The sequence below is a fragment of the Stegostoma tigrinum genome, chromosome 31 (assembly GCF_030684315.1).
Source record: "Stegostoma tigrinum isolate sSteTig4 chromosome 31, sSteTig4.hap1, whole genome shotgun sequence".
In the NCBI taxonomy this organism is placed as follows: domain Eukaryota; kingdom Metazoa; phylum Chordata; class Chondrichthyes; order Orectolobiformes; family Stegostomatidae; genus Stegostoma; species Stegostoma tigrinum.
Window position 1 is genome coordinate 3,902,483 of NC_081384.1, and position 21,796 is coordinate 3,924,278.

At 42.4% G+C, this 21,796-nt stretch overlaps 1 protein-coding gene across 2 annotated transcripts in view; it reads right to left on the minus strand.

Moving 5' to 3' along the window:
* Positions 1–21,796, minus strand: part of skap1 (src kinase associated phosphoprotein 1) — a 389,377-nt gene that overhangs the window by 348,434 nt on the left and 19,147 nt on the right. For both annotated transcript variants that reach the window (XM_048560760.2, XM_059638690.1), the window contains exons 2-3: positions 18,605–18,710; positions 8,950–8,975 (exon numbers count right to left, since the gene is read on the minus strand). In XM_048560760.2, the coding sequence (XP_048416717.2) occupies positions 8,950–8,975; positions 18,605–18,710 (132 nt within the window). The remainder of the gene's footprint in view (positions 1–8,949; positions 8,976–18,604; positions 18,711–21,796) is intronic.

Genomic DNA, 21,796 nt, shown 5'->3' on the forward strand with positions numbered 1-21,796 from the left:
CTTGAAATACATGCCAACCTGAAAAAGCGTTTTCCAAAAAAAGTTCTTCCCCTATCCTGTTAAGAAAAGCCTCAAGGGCAAACAAAATTACAGGAAAAAGGATAACTGTACAGTGTAAATACAGTTTTGCGAGCGTGCAACACCAAAATAATGACAAGGTGGTTGGAATAAATCACAGACTTGAAAACCCAACAAAACACATGTTTGTTCCTTAGAAACCACTAATCAAATGTCTAATGCCTGTTGGCAGCAGTTGATAAAAGCACTCGTGCAGCCTATTTCATCTCCTGCAGTCCCAACGTTCCAACAAATTTACAGCCGTAACATATTATCCTATTTACTGGCCTCCACAGGATGAACTCAGCCTTTTGGCTGGGATTCTTCTGAATCTCATCTGTTTGGGACATTTTTAAAACCATCAGAAATAATACTGTGATGGAATTTCAGTTTTCGTAATGAATACTATTAGAATGAGACCTGAAAAAAATTTCTAAAGTACCAAAAACAATTAACCGCCTCCCCTTAATATTGAAGTCAATCTTGATCGTCAATTGTTGTCAGTGGGGGTGGGGGTGGCACAGAAAAGGGGCAGTAGTGAGTTAAACAGGTAGAGAGGGTACCTGGAGCAAAAGACAATGGAATACTCATGGTAGTAAAGGAGTAATTGAGATATAAAATAGGTGTTAATGAGAGGTGTGAAAAAGGAGAGAATTGGCTTGTTCTGCTGAAAGCAAAGTCCACAAGACACTGTTCTGATCTGAGCTGAAGTTATTACCAGACAACATAGGTCCCAGACAGGAACCTGGCTTGACTGATCACATATTGATTTATTTTTGTTTTAACAAATTGGTCTCTTGGTGAAACATCACTTGACACAGCTGCTGAAACAATTTTGCTTTAACAATAAAACAGAACTTTATGTACAAAAAGAATTAAAATAGAATAAAACAAACTATTTACTTGTAACACAAAGATTTAAACACATTAAAAGTATAATGACACAACATCAAAACACCATTCACACAATACTCACACCAGAGTCCCTGCATCTACTACCTCTGGAAGTTTATGTCATTTGTGACTTTGACTTTTAGACTGGAATTGCAGACAGCTCCAGAAAGAAGCTATAATACACCTGAGTTTCAACAAACTCAACCTTAAGTTACTCGATCACAACATAAACAAGACATGGCCAGGGAAGGGTGATGAAGTTTGTAATAATGGACTGAAGTCATGTTTAGAAATTGTGGAATTCAATATTGACTCCCACAGGCTGTAAGGTGTCGAAGCGAATAATGAGGTGTTGCTTCTGCAGCTTGTGTTGAGCTTCAGTGAAACACTGTAAGCAGGCTCAAGACAAAAGTGTCAACATAAGAGCAAAGTGGTTTATTGAAATGGCAAGCAACTGAATGGTCCAGTGGAGAGAAAGGAGGTGTTCTGCATAGCATGTCACCCAGTCTGTGTTTGGTCTTGCCAATGCAAAGGAGACTGCATTGTCAGCAGCAGAATGCAGTGCACTAGATTGAGACAAACTACAAGTAAAATGTGGCTTCACCCGGTGGGGGGGTTTGGGACCTCAGACAATGAGAACGAAAGAGGTGAATGGGCAAGTCTGGTGGAAATGGCACAGGATGGTCCTTTGAACGTAGAGACTGAAAGTAAGGACAAGGGAATCCTATCATTGTTCTGAGAAGGGGGAGGAATAAAGACAGAAATGCAGGAGATGAGTCAGATGCAATGAATGGCCGAGTCAATGTGGGGGATTCTTGGCAAGTAGAAAGGTCATGTCAAAGGTGACCTGGTGGAAGCTGGCATCAGACAGATGAGACAAAGATGGTGCAACTTGGGGAATGGAATGGAATTGAATCATTGCAGGAAGCATCTTCTCCTTCACAGCACTGCAGCACTTTGCTTTTTGATCAGATTTCCCACATCCACAGTACTTTTATTGCCATTTACTCTGGTGTTGAGCCACCTCCATGAGGACAGTGGAACAGCTTAATGCCCCATAAGACACTTGGTGACAGTCGAGCTTTTGTTAAAATTGTTTCATGGGGAGAAAGGATGTCACAGGCAGCAATTATTACCCATCCCAATTACCCTTGCGAAGGAGTATGTGAGCTGCTTTTTGGAACCTCTGCAGTTTATTGGGGGAGGGGTTAACAACACCTACATAGCTGTTAAGAACGGAGTTTAGAATCTGCCTGAATTTGAAGGTGGTAATTATGATGATTGTAAAGAGGTCAGCCAGATGGAGTATGAGTTCCCTGATTGGACCCGGTTAACAGCCCCAACCAGGGAGCCCTGGCTGACAGCTATAAACAGGAGAGTCAGAGGTTCTGTTCACTCTCCGAGCCAGCTGCATCGATGTCATGTACAATGTATGTACAAATAAAGGGTGACTCGGTGATGGGATACCAGCCTTCATGGAATTATATCAGTAGCAACGAGAGGAAAACACACCCCAGAAGAGATTCACTTGCAACAGTCATCTTTAAATTGGGTTCTGGCATTATGCCACTATTTGGGAAGCTTGATGCATTCAATCTTGGCGATGGCTGGGCCCACTATGTGGAAAGAATGCTTTATTTTGTCTGAGCAAATGAGAGTGGGGCAGATGAAATGCAACAAGTAATTCTCCTGACAGCTTGTGGGCCTGCAGCCTTTTTGGTTATTTGGAGCCTAATTTTCCCTGAGGCACTAGTTATTAAAACCTTCCAAAAGTTGACACATCTAGCTAATGAATATTACAACTCCAGGCCTCCTCTAATTCTGAGATGCTGTTGGTTTAACTCAGCTGTTCAAGAACATGAATCTGTATCAGGATTTTTGACGAAGTCAAGATCACAAGAAGAAGCACGCGATTTTGGTTTGACTCCAAGTGAGATGCTGAGAGACTGTTTGGTCTGCGTGATTAATGACATGACCGTGTGAAAGTGCCTACTGGGTGAAGCCCAACTGGACTACAACTGGATTTGTCATTGAAAAATGCGCCAAGTGGAGCACTTGAGTTACAGGATGTTTCAATGGAACTGGAGCCCCTCGCCAGGCCAAACAAGCTTGGAGAAACCACACGTGAGTGAAGGCAACTGCACAGCCTCACTCAGGACATGTCCTAAGCAGAGGGACCCAAGGTCAGCCCACAGCAAAACCCCAAAACAAAGCCAAGCCGCAACCAGTTAAAATTTTACCAAGGATCCAGTAGTTGCTGCCAGTATGTAGCTTTGAGGCTCAAAAGTCCCACTCGGCCAGAATTCAGTGAGACAACTCATAGGCTGGTATCTAGGAGAGTGCACACCCTGGAAAGCCCACCTACATATGGTTTGGAACAGTTAAATTACGTAGTAACACCTAAATCAGAACCAATAGAAATAAACATCAGGTTGAATGATCGCCCAGTTCAAATGGAGATCAATGCCAGAGCAGCCATTTCAGTGATCGCAGGGCCTCGGAGAAAATGAGTTTCCTGATTGGAGCGGTTAATCCGGGCTAATCCGGGAGTTCTTGCTGACCGATATAAACAGGGGTTCTGCCGACTCTAGGAGCTGGCTCTGTGCTCACTGGGTCAGTGTTATGTACTGTGAACGTGTAAATCAAAGGTGACTTGGTGACGGGGTACCAGCCTTTGAGGTGCTATTTATGTTCCCATCCGTCTGCTGCCCTTGTCCTTCTCGGTGGTAGATTCAGCCTGTTTGGAACTTCTATTTAATGGGATGGAGGTATCACTGCGTGGGCCAGCCTTTATTGCTCACCCATTGTTGCCCAGACGGCAGTTAAGAGTCAACCAGATTGCCGTGAGTGTGGAGTCACACATGGTTCAGGCCCTAGCCTTCAACGTCCCCCAGTTTCTTACACTCATCTGTGGTGTCCTCTGCATCTTGTGGCCTCAGATTTAATCACGAGCACACACATAGTCTCACACATGGACACACATGCATACACCAACACAGACATGAGTGGACAGGGACATATACACACTGACAGAGACACATGCACTGGTGTGTGGGTGAACATGAAATGATGTGTCACTGCAGAAGCAGGAGACTGGACCCTGGTCTTTCTGGGGCGTTCAATGTGACCCAGAGTGAGAGAACACAAACAATTAACCTCTCCCATTTCCTCACCCAAATGGCACTTGGACCTCCAAATCCCCCTCGATGGGCACGTGAGGTCGGTTCACCTTTGTGCACCTGTCATCACCATGCACTAGACGTGCCAAGCTAATCAGCAATGCCACAGGAAGCCTGAGTTCCAACCCAAGGGCTTCACTTCAGTGGACATTATCTACTGAAGGGTCATTAGCCAGCATTGATAGCCACTGATTGTGATAGAATTCAAAATAATAGTTTCTCCATAGAGAAAATCACATGTCGGGCATAAATCCCTCAAGCATATGCCTTCTCAATAAACCCAAGTGGCATTCAAAGGCGGATGGACATCTCTCTGAGATACAGCCCTGCTTCTGACAGAATATGTAACAGCCTTCTCTATACCAATCACACCTGCTCATATTACTACTTGCAAGGCAAGGAGCAGTCACCTTGGTAGACAGAAGGAACCATTGGACGAGGGTGACTTCCCCTGCAGCCTCCATCTTTTCTCAGTGAGTGGGACAGGCCTCATCTTCCTATCTCCCAGAACCTCTCATCTTCACCTTAGAAACCAGAAGAAAGCCTGAAAGGGTGAATAGTGAAGCACCCCGACATCTTCCTTCCACCATTGCTCCTGTCCTTTGGTCAGTTCCTTGGCAGCTTGGAGATTAAAGTGAAGAACTCCAGCATGGCGGCTGCTGTAAATGCAAGGTTGGCAGCGCTTTCAACATATTGCCAGCTAATCCAGCTGTCCCTGCCGATACTGACTGAACTGCCTGATACCAGCACTGACACCCAACTGAAATGGTTCCTACTGAGAACCACAAAGCAACCAATTGGTGCCAACACCAGGACTGTCCTTGACCTGTTCACCCTCTCACTACCACTAAAGGATCAACGTTTGTGCCTCTCACAGCACCACAACATGTTGTAAAAAGTTATTTGCAAGAAAAAGGGGGTGGCACAGTGGCTCAGTGGTTAGCATGGCTGCGTCACAGCACCACGGACCCAGGTTTGATTCCATCCTCAGATGACTGTGGAGTTTGCACACTTCCCCTGTGTCTGCATGGGTTTCCTCTGGGTGCTCCAGTTTCCTCCCACAATTCAAAGACATGCAAGCTAGGTGGATTGTCCATGCTAAATTTCCCATTGTGTCCAGCAGTGTGTACACTAGGCGGATTAGCCATGGGAAATGTAGGGTTACAAGGCAAGGGTATGATGATGGGTCTGGGTGGGATGCTATTCGGGTGGCCGGTGTGGACCTGTTGGGCCGAATGGCCCATTTCCACACTGTAGGGATTCAATGGTATCCCCACACAAGATCCCTTATCATCAAAATCTTGACAGCAAATAGAAGTTGAATCTTTCAGAGACCGTATGGAATTTATTGCCTGTCCATAATTACCCCAATTGTAGCAAGATTTCACTACTGCAGTCACATGGCGGCCAGATTCAGTGCTTGTTTCCTTTCCCTGAAGTGTTTTAAATGAGCACATTAAGTTTTTATTATAGCCCAAAAGCATTCATGGTCAATTCCTCAAATTAACAGATTTCTTTAATTCAATTTCACAACCACCCATTGCGAGGTTTAAACTTACAACCTGGGGCTATATGTTTAGTGCAAGAACCATTAGGCTTCCATGCTTTCTATTGAAACAAACCATTCATCATTGGGCCATAATCCCCTTTTAAATAAAGATTTTTTTTTAAAGTTGTGTATAAAACATGTTGAATGAAAAACTCAGTGTGTTGAATTAGTCAGAGTGCTGGCATAACTCAAAATTTTGCACAATGTCCAAAAATCACAGCAAATTTGAGGCAGAGAGAAAAAAGGAGCAATTATTGTTCAATTATTTGACCTTCCTGCCAAAAGCAGTGACCTGAAATTAGAACAATATTTCAAAACCTCAACAAAATGAGGCTTACCAAATGTCAGCGCAAAAAGTTAATATTTTTATGAACAGGAATTTCATCCTGAGCGCCACTGCCAGACCATGTGAGAATAATTTAAGCAACAGATGAAAGTTGTTAATGCATGTGAAGCGGGTGATTGGTTAAAACTTGGCAGTTTCTTTCACCCACCAAAAAACACAAGTACCATGTACAATTTGTTGTGCACAGCAGTCTGCAAAGTTTATAGGGCAGCATTTGTGTTTTAAACATATGAAGCACTAACTCAATAATAACCACCCCCACGACAGGGGATGTTATTGTTAATTTGTGGAACACAACGTAAAAACTACAACAGTGATAGCGTGAGTGTTTTGGGGTGCTTGTTAACATTTCAATGGTTTCTATCAATACAGGAGAAGAACTGCACAGGCTATTCAAAATTGGAGAATTTGCTGTGATGTAACTCACAGTAAATACAGATAGACATACAGTCAGCTTTGCTCTCCTGTCTCTGTCATTCCTGCATGGCATTATCTATTGATTCAGCAGAGATATGGGGAGGGGAGGGTGCTGCTTGCACATCTTATGTCCTCATGATCACAGGCTCCTATAGGCTGCAATGGACCCTGCCCCAGAGTCCTCCATCTGCCTTCGTAGAGGAGCAGGCTGCTGTCGTGGGAAAAGGTCAGGTGCTAACACGTGTGTGTGTGTGTGTGTGTGTGTGTGTGTGTGTGTGTGTGCGTGTGTGTGTGTGTGTGTGTGTGTGAGAGACACAGCTAAGATATGTAAACACATGATTTCACTACTCTCCCTCTCTTGAGACAGGAGGGGATCAAATTCTTCCTCTACAGGAGATTGGGAAATTTCAGAGGATTACATCTGGTCCATCCACCAACTTGTGGAAGGAACCAGATAGAGCGCTGCTCCTGGATGAAGTCTTTTTTATTATTCAAGAATAGAATGAGGGCATTGCTGACCAGGCAGCATTTATTGCCCATTCCTAATTGCCCAGAGGGCAGTTAAGAGTCAACCACATTGCTGTGGGTCTGGAGTCGCATGTAGTCCAGGACAGGTAAAGATGACAGTTTCCTTCCCTAAAGGACATTAGTGAACCAGATGGGCTTTTCCTCAACAATCGACAATGAATTCATGGTCATCATTAGAATCTTAATTCCAGATATTTTTTTAAATTCAAATACCACCATCTGCCATGGCAGGATTCAAATCCAGGTCACAAGAACATTATCTGGGTGTCTGCATCAACAGTCCAATGATAATACCACTAAGTCATTGCCTCCCATCATCTGCAAGATCATGCACTGAGACAGTATATGGAGGGCCACACGCAAAGGTAAGCAGATTCTTAAAATGGGAAGAACAGAGTTGTGACACTTTTCCATAGATGTTGGGGTTGGAGGTGGCCTCTTCTATCTTCTGTGCTCAGAGGGTGTCTGACAGTCCAGAACTGCATAACAGCTGTGAATAGTCCTTCAGTGACAACAGGGATCAGCATCTGAGCAAACGATCTGAGATTGGAGAGGGCTGCGCCCATTGTCATGGGCACTTTTAGATGCTCTAATGCATTCATTTGTCTTCTTGTTCCCATTATCACTGTGTAGGGAGCCATTGGCTTGCTCGTGCCTACAGACTACCAATGGACATCCTTGGCAGGAATGAGCTCCTGAGTTCTCCACTCTGAGTAGAGGGTGATGTTTTTCATGTGATGCCCTGCATATTTTAGTTATGCAGTTGCCCAAAAACATTGACTGCAGCTCACTGCCTTGGAGAGTTTCACACTCTTGCAAGTTATAGTCAACCGCTCGCCATCACTGATTCTCAAGGAGGCAACTAATCATAGAATTTGAACAGAAGAGATCCTTCAGCCCATCGAGTCTGTACCACCAAAAACACACTACTGCCTACAATAATGTCACCTTCTCGCACCAGGCCAACAGTCCTGAATCTTATGATGCTTGAGGAGCTTTTTAAAAGTTGTTAGGCTACAGACCCCCAACATCCCCTAAGCCATAAGACCAAAAAAAAGACCAGGATTAAGAGTAGGCCGTTCGGCCCCTCGAGCCTGCTCCACCATTCAATAGGATCATGGCTGATCTGACATTCCTCGTGTCTACTTTGCAGTGTTCCTTCCTCTACTGGATAATAACCATGTTCTGTGTCTTTCACCACTCCTCTGCCAGTGTCAAAGCAGGAATGGCTACAGGACATACACTATTTATTAATCCAGTGTATTTGCTGACTGAGGGAAGGGCTACACAGACAATCAGGCAGTTGCATCAGATAAGTGCTGGTATTATTTTTGGATGTACACTGAAGATTAAGGGAGCGTATGAGGGGATGCCGGATTGTGCAACGACTGGGAATAGCTCACAGTGGAGAAAGGGACAGATGAGGATTTACAAAAGACACAATTCAAGGCATGGCTGAAAGCAAAGTAAGTGTGAAGAGCACTAAGATTAGTGCTTGCTCAGCAAGTCAGCAAATACATGTACACTACAGGATGAAAGTGAATTTGCAAGTACACCCACCTTCACTGACCTGGCACAGATTCCGATACACACTCCACAATGAATCTATTTGCTCATGATGATCAGACACCAAGTGACTTCTGGCCTGATAGCAGCAAGTTCTTATGATGCCACCCTTGGTACACCAACTATCTCCAGGGACCACTCAATATCCACCCATGTGTGAACTGCAGTTTTATTAGCAGAAAAAGTGAAATCACATTGTGAGCCTCCACATTATGCCTGATCTCCTGCATTTGGAAATGTGATGGCTTGGAAGTAAAAATAATTCGACACAATCCACTGAAATCGCTATTCCTGGATCCCAAAGTGTAGGCAAGTTAAAGGGTGTAAAAGTTCTTATCCACCACACTCCTCACTTGGAAACACGAACTCAGAAGTATCTCAAAACCACAGGAGCTAGTAACTGTCTCACTTACCTTTTGATTGAAATTCATGTTGATATCTGTGAATGAAAGAAAAAAGCATTAGGACAAATTGAAAACAATTCATTTCAAAAACGGGTAATTGTTCAACAAACAGGATTGCCCTACCGCAAGGATTTCAATGCTACAACATTCAAGTGTTGTAAGGATTCAGATGAAGGGACCCTCTTCCGAGAGAAACCCCACTCCCACTTTCCTTTCCTCCTCGGTAGTAGATCATTTCAACATCGATGAACACACACCAGGCAACTCAAAATACTCACATCAAGCCAGGAATGCTGGCTTCAGTTCAAACACAGCCCAGGCTGTTATTAGGAAGGTACTACTGACCAGTATCATTTAACGTGGCAAGAGGATTACTTGACAACAAGTGAGTGTTTCTCCTCTATCAAAATGACACTCACCACAAACATATTTTGGAGGCATTTATTTTTAGTTTTATACCTCCACACATTCCCTCGGACCAAGAGGTAATCCACTGCCTGACGTTATGCTTGTGATCAGACAGCAAGCCAATGATACCTCTCTAGCATGGTGGATGCCTATTTGGCAAAATAAAATTGAAAGCCAACCATTTAAGACAAATCAGGGACAGTGGGTTTGGCCTCTGAATATCTGAATTATCTGGAGTATTCACACACTGAAATCTCAATGCTAGAGAGATGGAGAATCATTCCACAGTTAGAGAACAATCAAAAGGTCTGAAAAATGGAAAGTGATTCTCAGTAACATCTGAGATAACACAGTGTGGAGCTTGAGGAACACAGCAGGCTAGGCAGCATCAGGGGAGCAGGAAAGTTGACATTTTGGGTCATATCTTTCTTCAGAAACATCTCTATCTCAACTCAGTAACATCCAATGTCCTTCAGGCAAACCTACCATTCATTATTAGATCTGCAGTTATACAACTGACCAAGCAAATTATTCAATTTCAAGCCATTCCACTTTTAAAACTCCTCCAATTTTTTAGAGTGAATGGATTTTTTTGGAGTGGAATAGGGATCACCACAGTGACTCATTACCAGTTAGAACATAGAACATAGAACATAGAACAGTACAGCACAGAACAGGCCCTTCAGCCCACAATGTTGTGCCGACCATTGATCCTCATGGATGCACCCTCAAATTTCTGTGACCATATGCATGTCCAGCAGTCTCTTAAATGACCCCAATGACCTTGCTTCCACAACTGCTGCTGGCAACGCATTCCATGCTCTCACAACTCTCTGCGTAAAGAACCTGCCTCTGACATCCCCTCTATACTTTCCACCAACCAGCTTAAAACTATGACCCCTCATGCTAGCCATTTCTGCCCTGGGAAATAGTCTCTGGCTATCGACTCTATCTATGCCTCTCATTATCTTGTATACCTCAATTAGGTCCCCTCTCCTCCTCCTTTTCTCCAATGAAAAGAGACCGAGCTCAGTCAACCTCTCTTCATAAGATAAGCCCTCCAGTCCAGGCAGCATCCTGGTAAACCTCCTCTGAACCCTCTCCAAAGCATCCACATCTTTCCTATAATAGGGCGCCCAGAACTGGACGCAGTATTCCAAGTGCGGTCTAACCAAAGTTTTATAGAGCTGCAACAAGATCTCACGACTCTTAAACTCAATCCCCCTGTTAATGAAAGCCAAAACACCATATGCTTTCTTAACAACCCTGTCCACTTGGGTGGCCATTTTAAGGGATCTATGTATCTGCACACCAAGATCCCTCTGTTCCTCCACGCTGCCAAGAATCCTATCCTTAATCCTGTACTCAGCTTTCAAATTCGACCTTCCAAAATGCATCACCTCGCATTTATCCAGGTTGAACTCCATCTGCCACCTCTCAGCCCATCTCTGCATCCTGTCAATGTCCCGCTGCAGCCTACAACAGCCCTCTACACTGTCAACGACACCTCCGACCTTTGTGTCGTCTGCAAACTTGCTGACCCATCCTTCAATTCCCTCGTCCAAGTCATTAATAAAAATTACAAACAGTAGAGGCCCAAGGACAGAGCCCTGTGGAACCCCACTCACCACTGACTTCTGACACTGAGTTAATCAGGTTAACTATGAATGGGTAATAAATACCAACTATTGAATTCCCTCGATCAGCATAAATGCCTCTCACCTTAAGCACAAATTGGCATGAAAATGAAGCATCAAGTTGTGCAGCCAAATTGGCTGAGAGACAAGCAACATATTCTCTAGATTGGCTTTTTAATCTATACCTTGGTTTGGAATAAAGCTGCATAATTTTCCCTCTTAAATCTATTTCTTCCTCCACCCCAATCAGTGGTTTTAGCTCACACAGCTTCTTTTCATAGCTTTGTTGGTTAGCAGCCCACTACAGCCCCTGGGACCCTTCCTCTGAACCCTCTCTAATGACTTGGAAATCAAAAATAAATTGTACCTTTATAAAACAAAATAAATTGCAAGCTGCATCATTCATGCAAACATTCCACAATGTCAGTGGGAAAATTGCTTGAAAACACTTACACGAGAAGCTATCAAAAGCTTAAAGTGCCACAGCACAACTGTAGCCTTCTTATAGGAAAAAGCTATGAACCTCTCTGTGCTATTATTGTTGGAGCAGAGTCAGTTAATATGCAAGCCTGTTAATTTTGTAAAATTTTATCTTGCTAAAGGCTCAACTGAATGTATTTAAAGCACAAAAATCACCTCAAAACTACCCTGTCTACATCACTCACTGGTGCCCAATATCAAATTCCTTCGACATTTCAATCAATGTCCAATTTCTTCAAGTCTCGACCCTTTATAAATTCAGAAGGTATTTGCAGTGCTGATGATGCTTAACAGATGAATGCGGCCAACTGTACTTGGGAATTGTTGTTGAAGTGAAATTGTGCAATTGTAGCCAGGTACCTGAAAGGTTCCCCTTAGTTCATGCTATTGTCTACAAAAGAAAATCTAAATAAGTGCTCATGGATCTTGAAAATATGGTACAATAGGTCAGTGATACTAAGTCTGGACGTCCATTACTTCTGATACTTTCTAAATTAGAAAGAAAAAATCCAGACTGAAGAATATATTCAGACATTAAGCATCAATTTTGGATTGGAAGTACCACTTGGACCTTCACGTCAGTAATGAGTTTGAAGCACGTGGACAGTGGTGTTACAATGAAGAGGTGTCTGATCTCAACTGATGACTAGAGCCACCCAGGAAGAGCCCCTTTGGATTGACAGAGACTTTTCAGATAACTTTTTTGACAAGACAGCACTGTAGTGTTTATTGCTGTTCTAATTTCTCCATCTCTCAGGCTATTCTCCCCAGGCCTTAAAGGAAGAAACACAGCACATACATAAAGTAAAGATTAGGGAGGGGCTGGTGGGGTGCGAGAGGGGAAATGCAGTAAAGATGGTGGCACAGCAGTAAGATCACTAGACTAGTCATTCACAGACCAGAGCTAATGTTTGCACACATTGGCACCATTCCTATAGTGGGAGCTGGTGGAATTTAAACTCCATTGATAAATGTAGAAACAAGAAGTTGGTTGGACACCATGAAGCTACCAACAATTGTGTAACAACCCAATCCGATTCACTAAGGTCACGTAGGGAAGGAAACTGCTATCCTTACCTGATCTAGGCTATATGTGACTCCAGGCCTACAGCAATGTAATTGACACTTAACTGCCCTCTGAAATGCCCTAAGGAGTCACTAGTGTCTCAAACAATGAGGGATGAGCAAACAATGCTGTCCTTTGCAGTGGCACCTACATCCCACGAAAGAAAAATAATTACAATTTAAACCGACAGCTTCCGTTATGAATGTAGAAGTGGAGTTTAATCTGAAAAAAGGACCCCAAGGGCAAGAGTGGCAAGACTGGGGTTTTTTTTTCATCAATTAAGAAATCTCCTGTGGCATTGCTCATCAAGGCAAAGGCTATGTTGCTTGAGGGGAGAATCACAAGCACCGATTCACAATGGTGAAACAAGTTAACTGCTTAAATGTACTGGGACTATTTTGCTGCCTCGGCGATTGAATTCTGCCCCTGTGCCCATTATTTGGTGAAAACTAAATGAGTGGTTGCATTGCACATCTTACACAATTCTTCATCTTACTGTAGATGTAAGATTCAAATTTTAATTTCGTATACTGCATTCACTGATTAGATCTCGAAAAGAGAAGACTGGAACGTTATGTCGCTACAAGAACATAGCATTAGAGACCCTCCAGGCCATCATTTCTCACCTGGTCAATTAATTTCTCCTATAATTCTCCCCAACATTTCTGCCCTCCCTTCCCAAAAAACTCCAATCCACTTTTGAATATGATTATTGAAATTAGTCTACCATTTCAGGTCTTCTTTTTGCTTTAAAAAAAATCTTGAATTCACTTGTTTGAAAAATCACCATAAAATTGGCATCCTGTATACTGAACTTTCTGCTGCTGGCAATATTTTCTTGATTCCATCAAAACCTATTAGGTTGAATGTTTCTGTAAAATGTCCCCTACTCTAAAGCAAAAAGGGACAATCTCAGTTCCTCTGCCAAACCAAAGTCTCCCACTTTGGCATGACTAGTAATTCTCAGAGGTCTCTGCATTCTTCCTAAAACATAGAGCTTGGAACTGAACACTAACCAAGGGGAATTTGAAGATTTAGAATGACTGCTTTATCCCAAGCGTCTGTTTTATTTTGGAAAAGGTATGTAATTTGTCTTACCATTCCTAGATATTGATGTTACAAGAAATTATATATTTTATTATAACAATTAAAAACTGAAATAGTGGTTGAACTGTTTTAACAAATACCAGACAAGTTTTACAACTTGAAAACCGAGTGCTGCACATTACTGCTGAGCTGTCTAATAATGTTGCTTTTTGAAGTTGTAAGAGAGAAAATGACTCTGAGCAGCACAGAATATTTTTTGAGTTACTGATTTTGCAAGACAGCAGCCCTCTGATCAGTTAACCTACCGGAAGTGTTAAGAAACAAAGTACCAAGAGTGGCAGAAGACAGTAAACAGAGCCTGCAGTCAGAAAGCATCCCTCTCTCCCTCTCTCTCTGTGGGGGGAAAAAGACAGAAGGGGAAACAAAGCAAGTTTATAAAGAAATAATTCATCCCAGAAGACAGCCGAATCTGCCTGATCACCCATCAAACTGAAGAATTAATTTTATCCTACAGGCAGCAGCATGTCATCATTTAAAAATCAAAAAGATCTAAAAAATATTTTCTACCCTGTGGCCCAGCCGTTTGGTGTTCAGAATTTTGCTTACCCTGTGTATATTATTTTCCATCATAGCATGTGTGTTGAATCATTTGTCTCTGGTCTTTCACTGAGATTGTGCATATTTGAGAGTTTTGAAAGGGAATAATTTAATTTGCACAGTAGTAGTTTAGTAAAACTCCCTTTTCTCTGCCCCTGTTACAGTCAAACATGTTATAATGAAGAGAGTTATATTTCTGTTACTGATGAAACCTGGTGTGAATTGATTTGACTGACTGCTACTCAGGCAAACTGGTCATTTTGGTGATCTAATTGGGATTATATATATTTTGGGACAGGTTGTGGAATAGTGGGATACAATTATTGGTGTTCTCTTCCGAATTACTTTGTCACACTGTGTACACACCCTAAAGCTCATTAAACTATACCAGATATTTAAATATGGTCCCACATTTTCATTTTGTCATTAAACAATTAGACATGGCTACCAGTGCATGGACAGTGTGGAATCAATTCACTTCTTTTCCTGAGAAGGGAGAATGACAGAGAGGCTTGGGGTATTTCTAAGTGAACAGATGCAAGTGAAGCAAGCAAACAAAAAGGCAACTGTACTTGCTTTTACTGCAAAGGATATCTTGCTGCACTGATATAGAATTTTGGTGAAACCACATCTTAAATGCTGGTATCAGAGATAATGGGAACTGCAGATGCTGGAGATTCCAAGATAACAAAATGTGAGGCTGGATGAACACAGCAGGCCAAGCAGCATCTCAGGAGCACAAAAGCTGACGTTTCGGGCCTAGACCCTTCATCAGATGAAGGGTCTAGGCCCGAAACGTCAGCTTTTGTGCTCCTGAGATGCTGCTTGGCCTGCTGTGTTCATCCAGCCTCACATTTTGTTATCTTAAATGCTGGTTTCTGTTTTGCTCCCTTTACCTCCGGGATACATTTGCCTTAGAGAAGGTGCACTGACGGCTCACCAAATTCATTGCTAAATTGAGTTGCCTACGAGGAAACATTGTGTAGAATAGAATTCTGGATTTGAAAAGATTAGGGATGCCTTTAGTGCACTAACACTCTGGAAAGATTTTAAACAAGGTTAGCTGTCCAGGAGCTGAAGTGTCTAGAACTAGGGGTTTGAAACCTTGGAGAAAGGATCAGCCACTTAGCTTCTGTGACTAGTGGTGGGTCATTAACATAACAAATAAAGGCTTTCTTACAGACAGAGTGGCTGTTGAGCAAGTGATTTGCAATAGTAGACCTAAATGAATTATGCTGTACACTAGCAGAACTTCGACAATGTTTCAGTCAAACTACAAAGAAGGTGAGTACATCCAACTCCAACCAAATTTGCAACGCAGTTCAACTTTTTGAATGCTGCTCTATATTTAAGATAATGCAGTCATTGTAGTTTACCTAGACATTCATCCATTATCAACCAGGCAGCAGTCAGTAATCTATTCACAAGAAAGTACTGTAATACCCAACATTCACTCATGCTGAACTTCATCTGACAAATCTTCTGCACCTAAGTCAACAGATGATATGGTTCAGTTGTCACATGATCTTCACACCCATCCACTCCCTCCCAGCTTGCCATTTATTTTACTCAGAAGGGTTTAAACATATTTGCACTTTACACAAATCTGTCACCGGAACAAGATCTGGAAATGTGAATCAGCCGTAAGCCAGGAAAATAAAGCAAAACTGAAATGTTGGATAATGGTGAGATTAGTGGCTCTGAGCTGCTCGACTTCAGTCAAGGGCTAAAGACCAGAGGAAACAAATTGTCCAGTAAGACAGCAGATGGGTGACCCAAGATATCTGTCCAATTCATGATGGGCTTTAATAGGTATAATAAATTTGACAAGATGTGTCCACTTTACGCTAGGCAAATAAGATGGTCTCATGAACAAAAATGAACAAAGGAGTTTCTCTTGAATTTTATGTGCATCCTACTACTATCTGGAGAAGTGAGCCAAATAGTATTGGTGCAGAGGAAGAAAATTTTGATTCAAAGTGATAAACAGTCTCATGTAGGGCTTAAACAACATAGGTTAATAGGCTGACTGGCCTTTGCTGTGCTGCATGTACAATGCAGCAGGGAGAAGGCAAGCAGGAGATGTAGAACCAGATTCGTCAGTCATAATACATTTCCAGTTACAGGGAAGAGCCAGCGGAATTTTTAAAAAAAAATTCATTAACAGGATGAGGGCATCACTGGCTAGGCAGCATTTATTGCCCATCCCTAATTGCTCAGATGGCAGAGTCAACCACATTTCTGTGGGTCTGGAGTCACATGTGGCAGACCAGGTAAGGATGGCAGTTTCTTTCCCTGAAGGACATTAATGAGCCAAATGGATTTTTCCAACAATTGACAATGGATTCATGGTCATCATTAGACTCTTAATTCCAGATATTTCTTGGATTCAAATTCCACCATCTGCCATGGGGGTATTTGAACCTGGATCTCTGGAATAACAGTCTAGCGATAATACAATTAGGCCATTGCCTCCCCACCAGCACTCAATACCTCAAAAACTATGGATCCAAACAACTTTCCAGAATTAGTACTAAAGGGTTGCATTCCAAAACTTATCCACGTCTAGTGCCAAGCTATTCTTGTACATTTACTTGGCACTGCAAGAAATTGCCCATGTAAGTCCTGTCTATTTCTAAAACTGGACAAATCCAACACAATCAATTCCCACCCAAGTCTGCTGTCAATCATTAGCAAAGTGATGGAAAGTGTTATCAGAGTGAGCTATCAAGCAGCACTTTTCCAATAACCTGCTCACTGAACTTAGATTGGATTTCATCAGGCCCATTCAGTTCCTGGCTTCATCAACATGGACAACAGAGAGCTAAACCGTAAGGTGAATACAGACCAATCTCAAAATCAGGGCAGCATTTGACAAAGAATGGGGCATCTGATTATGCAAATTATGCTGCTATAAATCTTACCTCAATGCTTATCTAGGGGCTTTTATGCAGTTTGTGGTAAGACAGACACCAGAAATAAATCAAAAGGGGCATTTATCTTGGATAAGAAGATGAAATTTATTACATTCAACTAACCACACAAGGGTTACATTATACTGACAATGACATGCTTGTCTCCAACCAGAACTGCATAAAGCTCATCCAGTGACTGTTGTATATGTGGTTGGAACTTCAGTTTAACTTTTACATTAACCCTTTCATTTCCATTATTTTGTACAACAGCATCAAGAAGCCTCCGCAAAAAGTTGGAACCAATAGGAATCAGGAGATACTCTCCACTGGTTGGAGCTATCCCTAGCACAAAGGAAGATGGATTTGGTTGGAGGCCAAACATCTCAGCCCCAGGACATTTCTGCAGGAGCTTTCCGGGGTAGTCTCCTACACTCAAGTATCTTCAACTGCTTCATCAATGGTCTTTCCTTTATCGTTAAAAGAAAGTTGGAAGTGGGGATGAACATTGTTCACTGATGATTGCACATTACCATTCTTGACTGCTCAGATACTTAAGTAATCATGTGCCCACCTGTAGCATTACCCGGGCAACTCCATTCTTGGGCTAACAAGTGGGAAGTAACATTTGCACCATAGAAGTGCCATCTGCAACAAGGGAATCTCACCATCTTCTTGTACCCATTAATTGTATTACCATCACTAATTTTACCATGACAAAAATCCTGGAGGTTGACACTCATCACAAACTGAATTGAACTGAACCAGTTATGTATCATGGCTACCTGAGCAGGTCAGAAGCTAGAAATCCTGTAACTCCCTTCCTGACTTCCCAAAACCTGTCTACTATCTACAAAGATGAACATCAGGAGTATGATGGAATACTCCCCACTGACCTCAATAATTACAGTTCCAACAACACCATCCAGGACAAAGCAGCCCACTTGATTGGCACCAAATCCACAAAACATCCACTCCCTCCACTGTGGCAGTAATGTGCACATCTGCAAGATGTTTTGCAGTAACTCACCAAAGTTCCTTCAATAGCACCTGCCAAACTCACCATTTCTACCAAGAAAGACAAGGGCAGCAGACTAATAGGAAAACAGCCACCTTTAGGTCCTCCTCGAAGTCATGCAGCATCCTGACTAGGAAATATACTACCGTTCCTTCATGGTTACTGAGTTAGGATCCTCAAACTCCTTCCCTAACAGTACTGTGGATGTACCTGACTTCCATAGACTGTGGGCAGCTCAATGCTATTAACCAGCAACAGCCGCATCCCATGAATGAAAAAAAATCTTCCTGTCCGATTTCTCTAACAAATTGCACGCGGTGAAGAGAGATTTTGGATCATCACAAACCTTTCAAATTTTAGACTATTAGCCTAAAATTGGCCAAATGGGCCTGCTTCCACGCTGTGGCGATTCCATGACACCGAAACAATGCTTTTCTAATGACACTGACATTACTCACATCGAGTAACAAATGAGTTTATAGTTGAACAATCCACTTACTTCGATTTGATCAGACGGAAGCCCTCAAGCAGTATCTCTCTGTTATCTTTTGCCCTTTTGCCAAGCTTTTCACCCTGCAGAACATCTCCCAAAAAGTATTCACAGTCTGCTCAGGGAAAGAAAGGATAAAAATTCATTAATTATTATCACCAGACAGATATCATTTTAAATAACATACATATAGAGAGAATCATAAGATCCCTACACGGCATGCAGAGGCCATTTGAGTCTGCGCCAACCTACAAACAGCATCTCACCCAGTTGCAGACCCTTACCCCATCCCTGTAACCCTGTATTTCCAATGGCTAATCCACCTAGCCTGCACATCTTTGGACTATAGGAGGAAACCAGAGCACCTGGAGGAAACCCTTGCAGCCCCAGGGAGAATGTGCAAACTCCACACAGACAGTCAGCGGAGGGTGGCATTGAACTCGGGTCCCTGGTGCTATGTGAGGCAGCAGTGCTAACCACTGTGCCACCCAAACAATAAACAATATCATGAAGCAGTATACAGCAAAATGAGGTATACTTTGACATGGAGTCATTGTTGGAATGCAGGGAACTGGCACAAAATTCAGTGCAGAAAGATCCCAGCTGACTAGATCATCAGAATTAGCAATGTCATTTTGAGGGGTTCTGACGCAGAAAAAATATCACAACTATTTCGAACACCTGAGCTTGAAGGGCCAAATAGCCTACTCCTCCTCCCAGTTTGCAGAAACTTTCCTCAATTATCCATACAGCAGGGAGGGTTATGATTGTTGGGTTGGGGTGGACAAGGTCAGAAATCATACGACACCAGGTTATAGTCCAGCAGGTTTATTTGAAATCATAAGCTTTCGGAGCTTCGCTCCTTTTTCAGGTGTTAGTGAGAGAGGTGGGGTCTGACATGGAATTTATAAGTGAAAGATCAAAGGGTCACACAACTGATGTGGGTGTATTAAGCAAACCTAAGATGCTGTTAAATCTTTCATCAGTTTTAAAGTTTTAATGGATTAATATGTACATGTAAATCCCCAAATTTCTTTCACTTCTGTCTCTTACTTATATATTCTGCATCTGATGCCACCTCTCTCACTAACTCCTGAAGAAGGAGCGAGGCTTCGAAAGCCAGTGTTTTCAAATAAACCTGTTGGGCCATAAGTTGGTGTGGTGTGATTTCTGGCCATATGGCTAATAACTCCTCTACTGCCACAATACTCATAATCACACTGACAAAATAGTCTTTCAATCCCATTTGGTTTGCTAATGTTCTTCAGGGAAGGAGATCTGCCATCCTCACCAGGTCTGGCCTAAACGTGACTCTAGGCCCGCTGTCATGTGGTTGATTCTCAACTGCCACATGAGACGGCCAAGTAAACCATTCAGTTGTACCAATCACTACAAAGTCTCAAAGAAATGAAACCAGACAGATAACCTGGCATTGACCTAGGCAACAGAAAAGACTACGGCAGAAACGGCCCTGTTGACCCTGCAAAGGTCCTCCTCACTAACATCTAGGGACTCATGTCAAAATTGGGAGAGCTGTGTTGATTGGTAAAAAGGTTATTTTGTCCTGGGTTTTTTTGAAGAGAAGTCATAAAGGAGAGGTGACGAAGAGCCCACAGAGCTAGAATGCTAAAACAGTTTAACGATGGAAGGGAAGTGACCAGTTCTCCCAGTTCAGGGTTTTCCAGGTTTTTGTAGGCTGCAGCAATCACAAGATGTTGGAGTTAAGAAGGATTGCAAGATTCAGTAAAGGATTCCTCACTGACTTTCTCTGAAATCTCCCTGGATTGCTGTTCCCTCCTGCCTGTAAGGATCTGTGTCTGCATTTTATCTTTTTCCCAAGGGGTGTGTTTATGTGATGTTGCTGTATTGGAACAGTTAATTACTTATGTTGTTGTATCGCGTCAGCTAAGTTTGCCAATACATAAGTGATTCTAAATTCCACTTTCTTTTGTTCGTGCTTCAACTGTAGTGTTTAAATAAATTTTTATTTGGCTTAAAGCTGAATGGTTTTACCAGTTGCATCACACCATGAACATCCCTTTCACATCTATCTTTAAAATAAGAAAAAGTTAAGGGTTTGGTTATCTTCTTAAAATATTTTGAGGGGGGGACTGGCCTGGTCCATAACAGATTGGGGCTCTTGTCAGGATGATTTGATAATTCCAATTTAGATTTGGGGTCGTTAGGCTAATTGGTAATGAATGGTGGGTGTTAGCATCTTTAATTTTGGGCTTTGAATTCAGTTGGTTGATGTAAGTTTTTGTGTAGTAATGGCTCTTTCAGTCACAAAGAGTTTTCTGGCGGTGGAAGAAGTGACGTCAGGGCTTTAGAAAAAGTGAGCAAGGCAAAACTGTTGGAATTAGTACACAAGCTGGAGTTGGGGCCGCCAAGGAGAGGTGATTACGGCAATAGCTCGACATTTAAATTTTTTGGAAATGGAATCAGAACTTCTGGAAATGTCTAGAATTCAATTGCAGATGAAGGACCTTGAGAATGAAAAAGGAACTGAAACAGTTTGAATTATGGTTAAACTGAGGAAAAAGAAACGGAGAGGAAGGCTCTAGCAGCAGAAAGGGAGGAACAGAGAAAAGAAACGCAGAAAGAATGAGAGAGAAAGATTGAACTTTAGAACTTGGCAATTAGACAGGAAAGTCGACTTAAAAGGATGGAGGTGAAGGTTGAAGTTAGGCTAAATTTGACCAGAAAGATGTAGATGCCTTTTTCATTTCATTTCAGGAAGTGGCTAAACAAATGACGTGGTTGGTGACAAATGTGGGTTTTGTTGACCCAAACAAAGTTGGTCAGTAGAGCTCATCAGGTAATTGTATCACTATCAGAGGAGGTATTTGGGCAGTTTGAGGAGGTGAAGAAAACCATCTTAAGTGGATGTGAGCGTGTGCCAGAAGCCTACAGACAACACTTCAGGAATCTAAGGAGGGACCCCAGTCAAACATACATGGAGCTTGAAAGGATCAAACAAAGTCCGAGGAATAGAAATTGAGGAAAAGAGAAATCTTCAGATGCTAAGGGAGAAATAGATCTTATCAAAGATAATGAAGATAACTTACCACAGGGTAAAAAGGAAGCCTTTGAAGGGAAACAGATCTTAAAAAGCTCAAGTGTTTTCTCTGTAATAAACTCAGCCTCGTGAAGTCGCAGCATTGGTGGTTTAGGAAAAGCACTGGGAAGACGGGTGTGGGA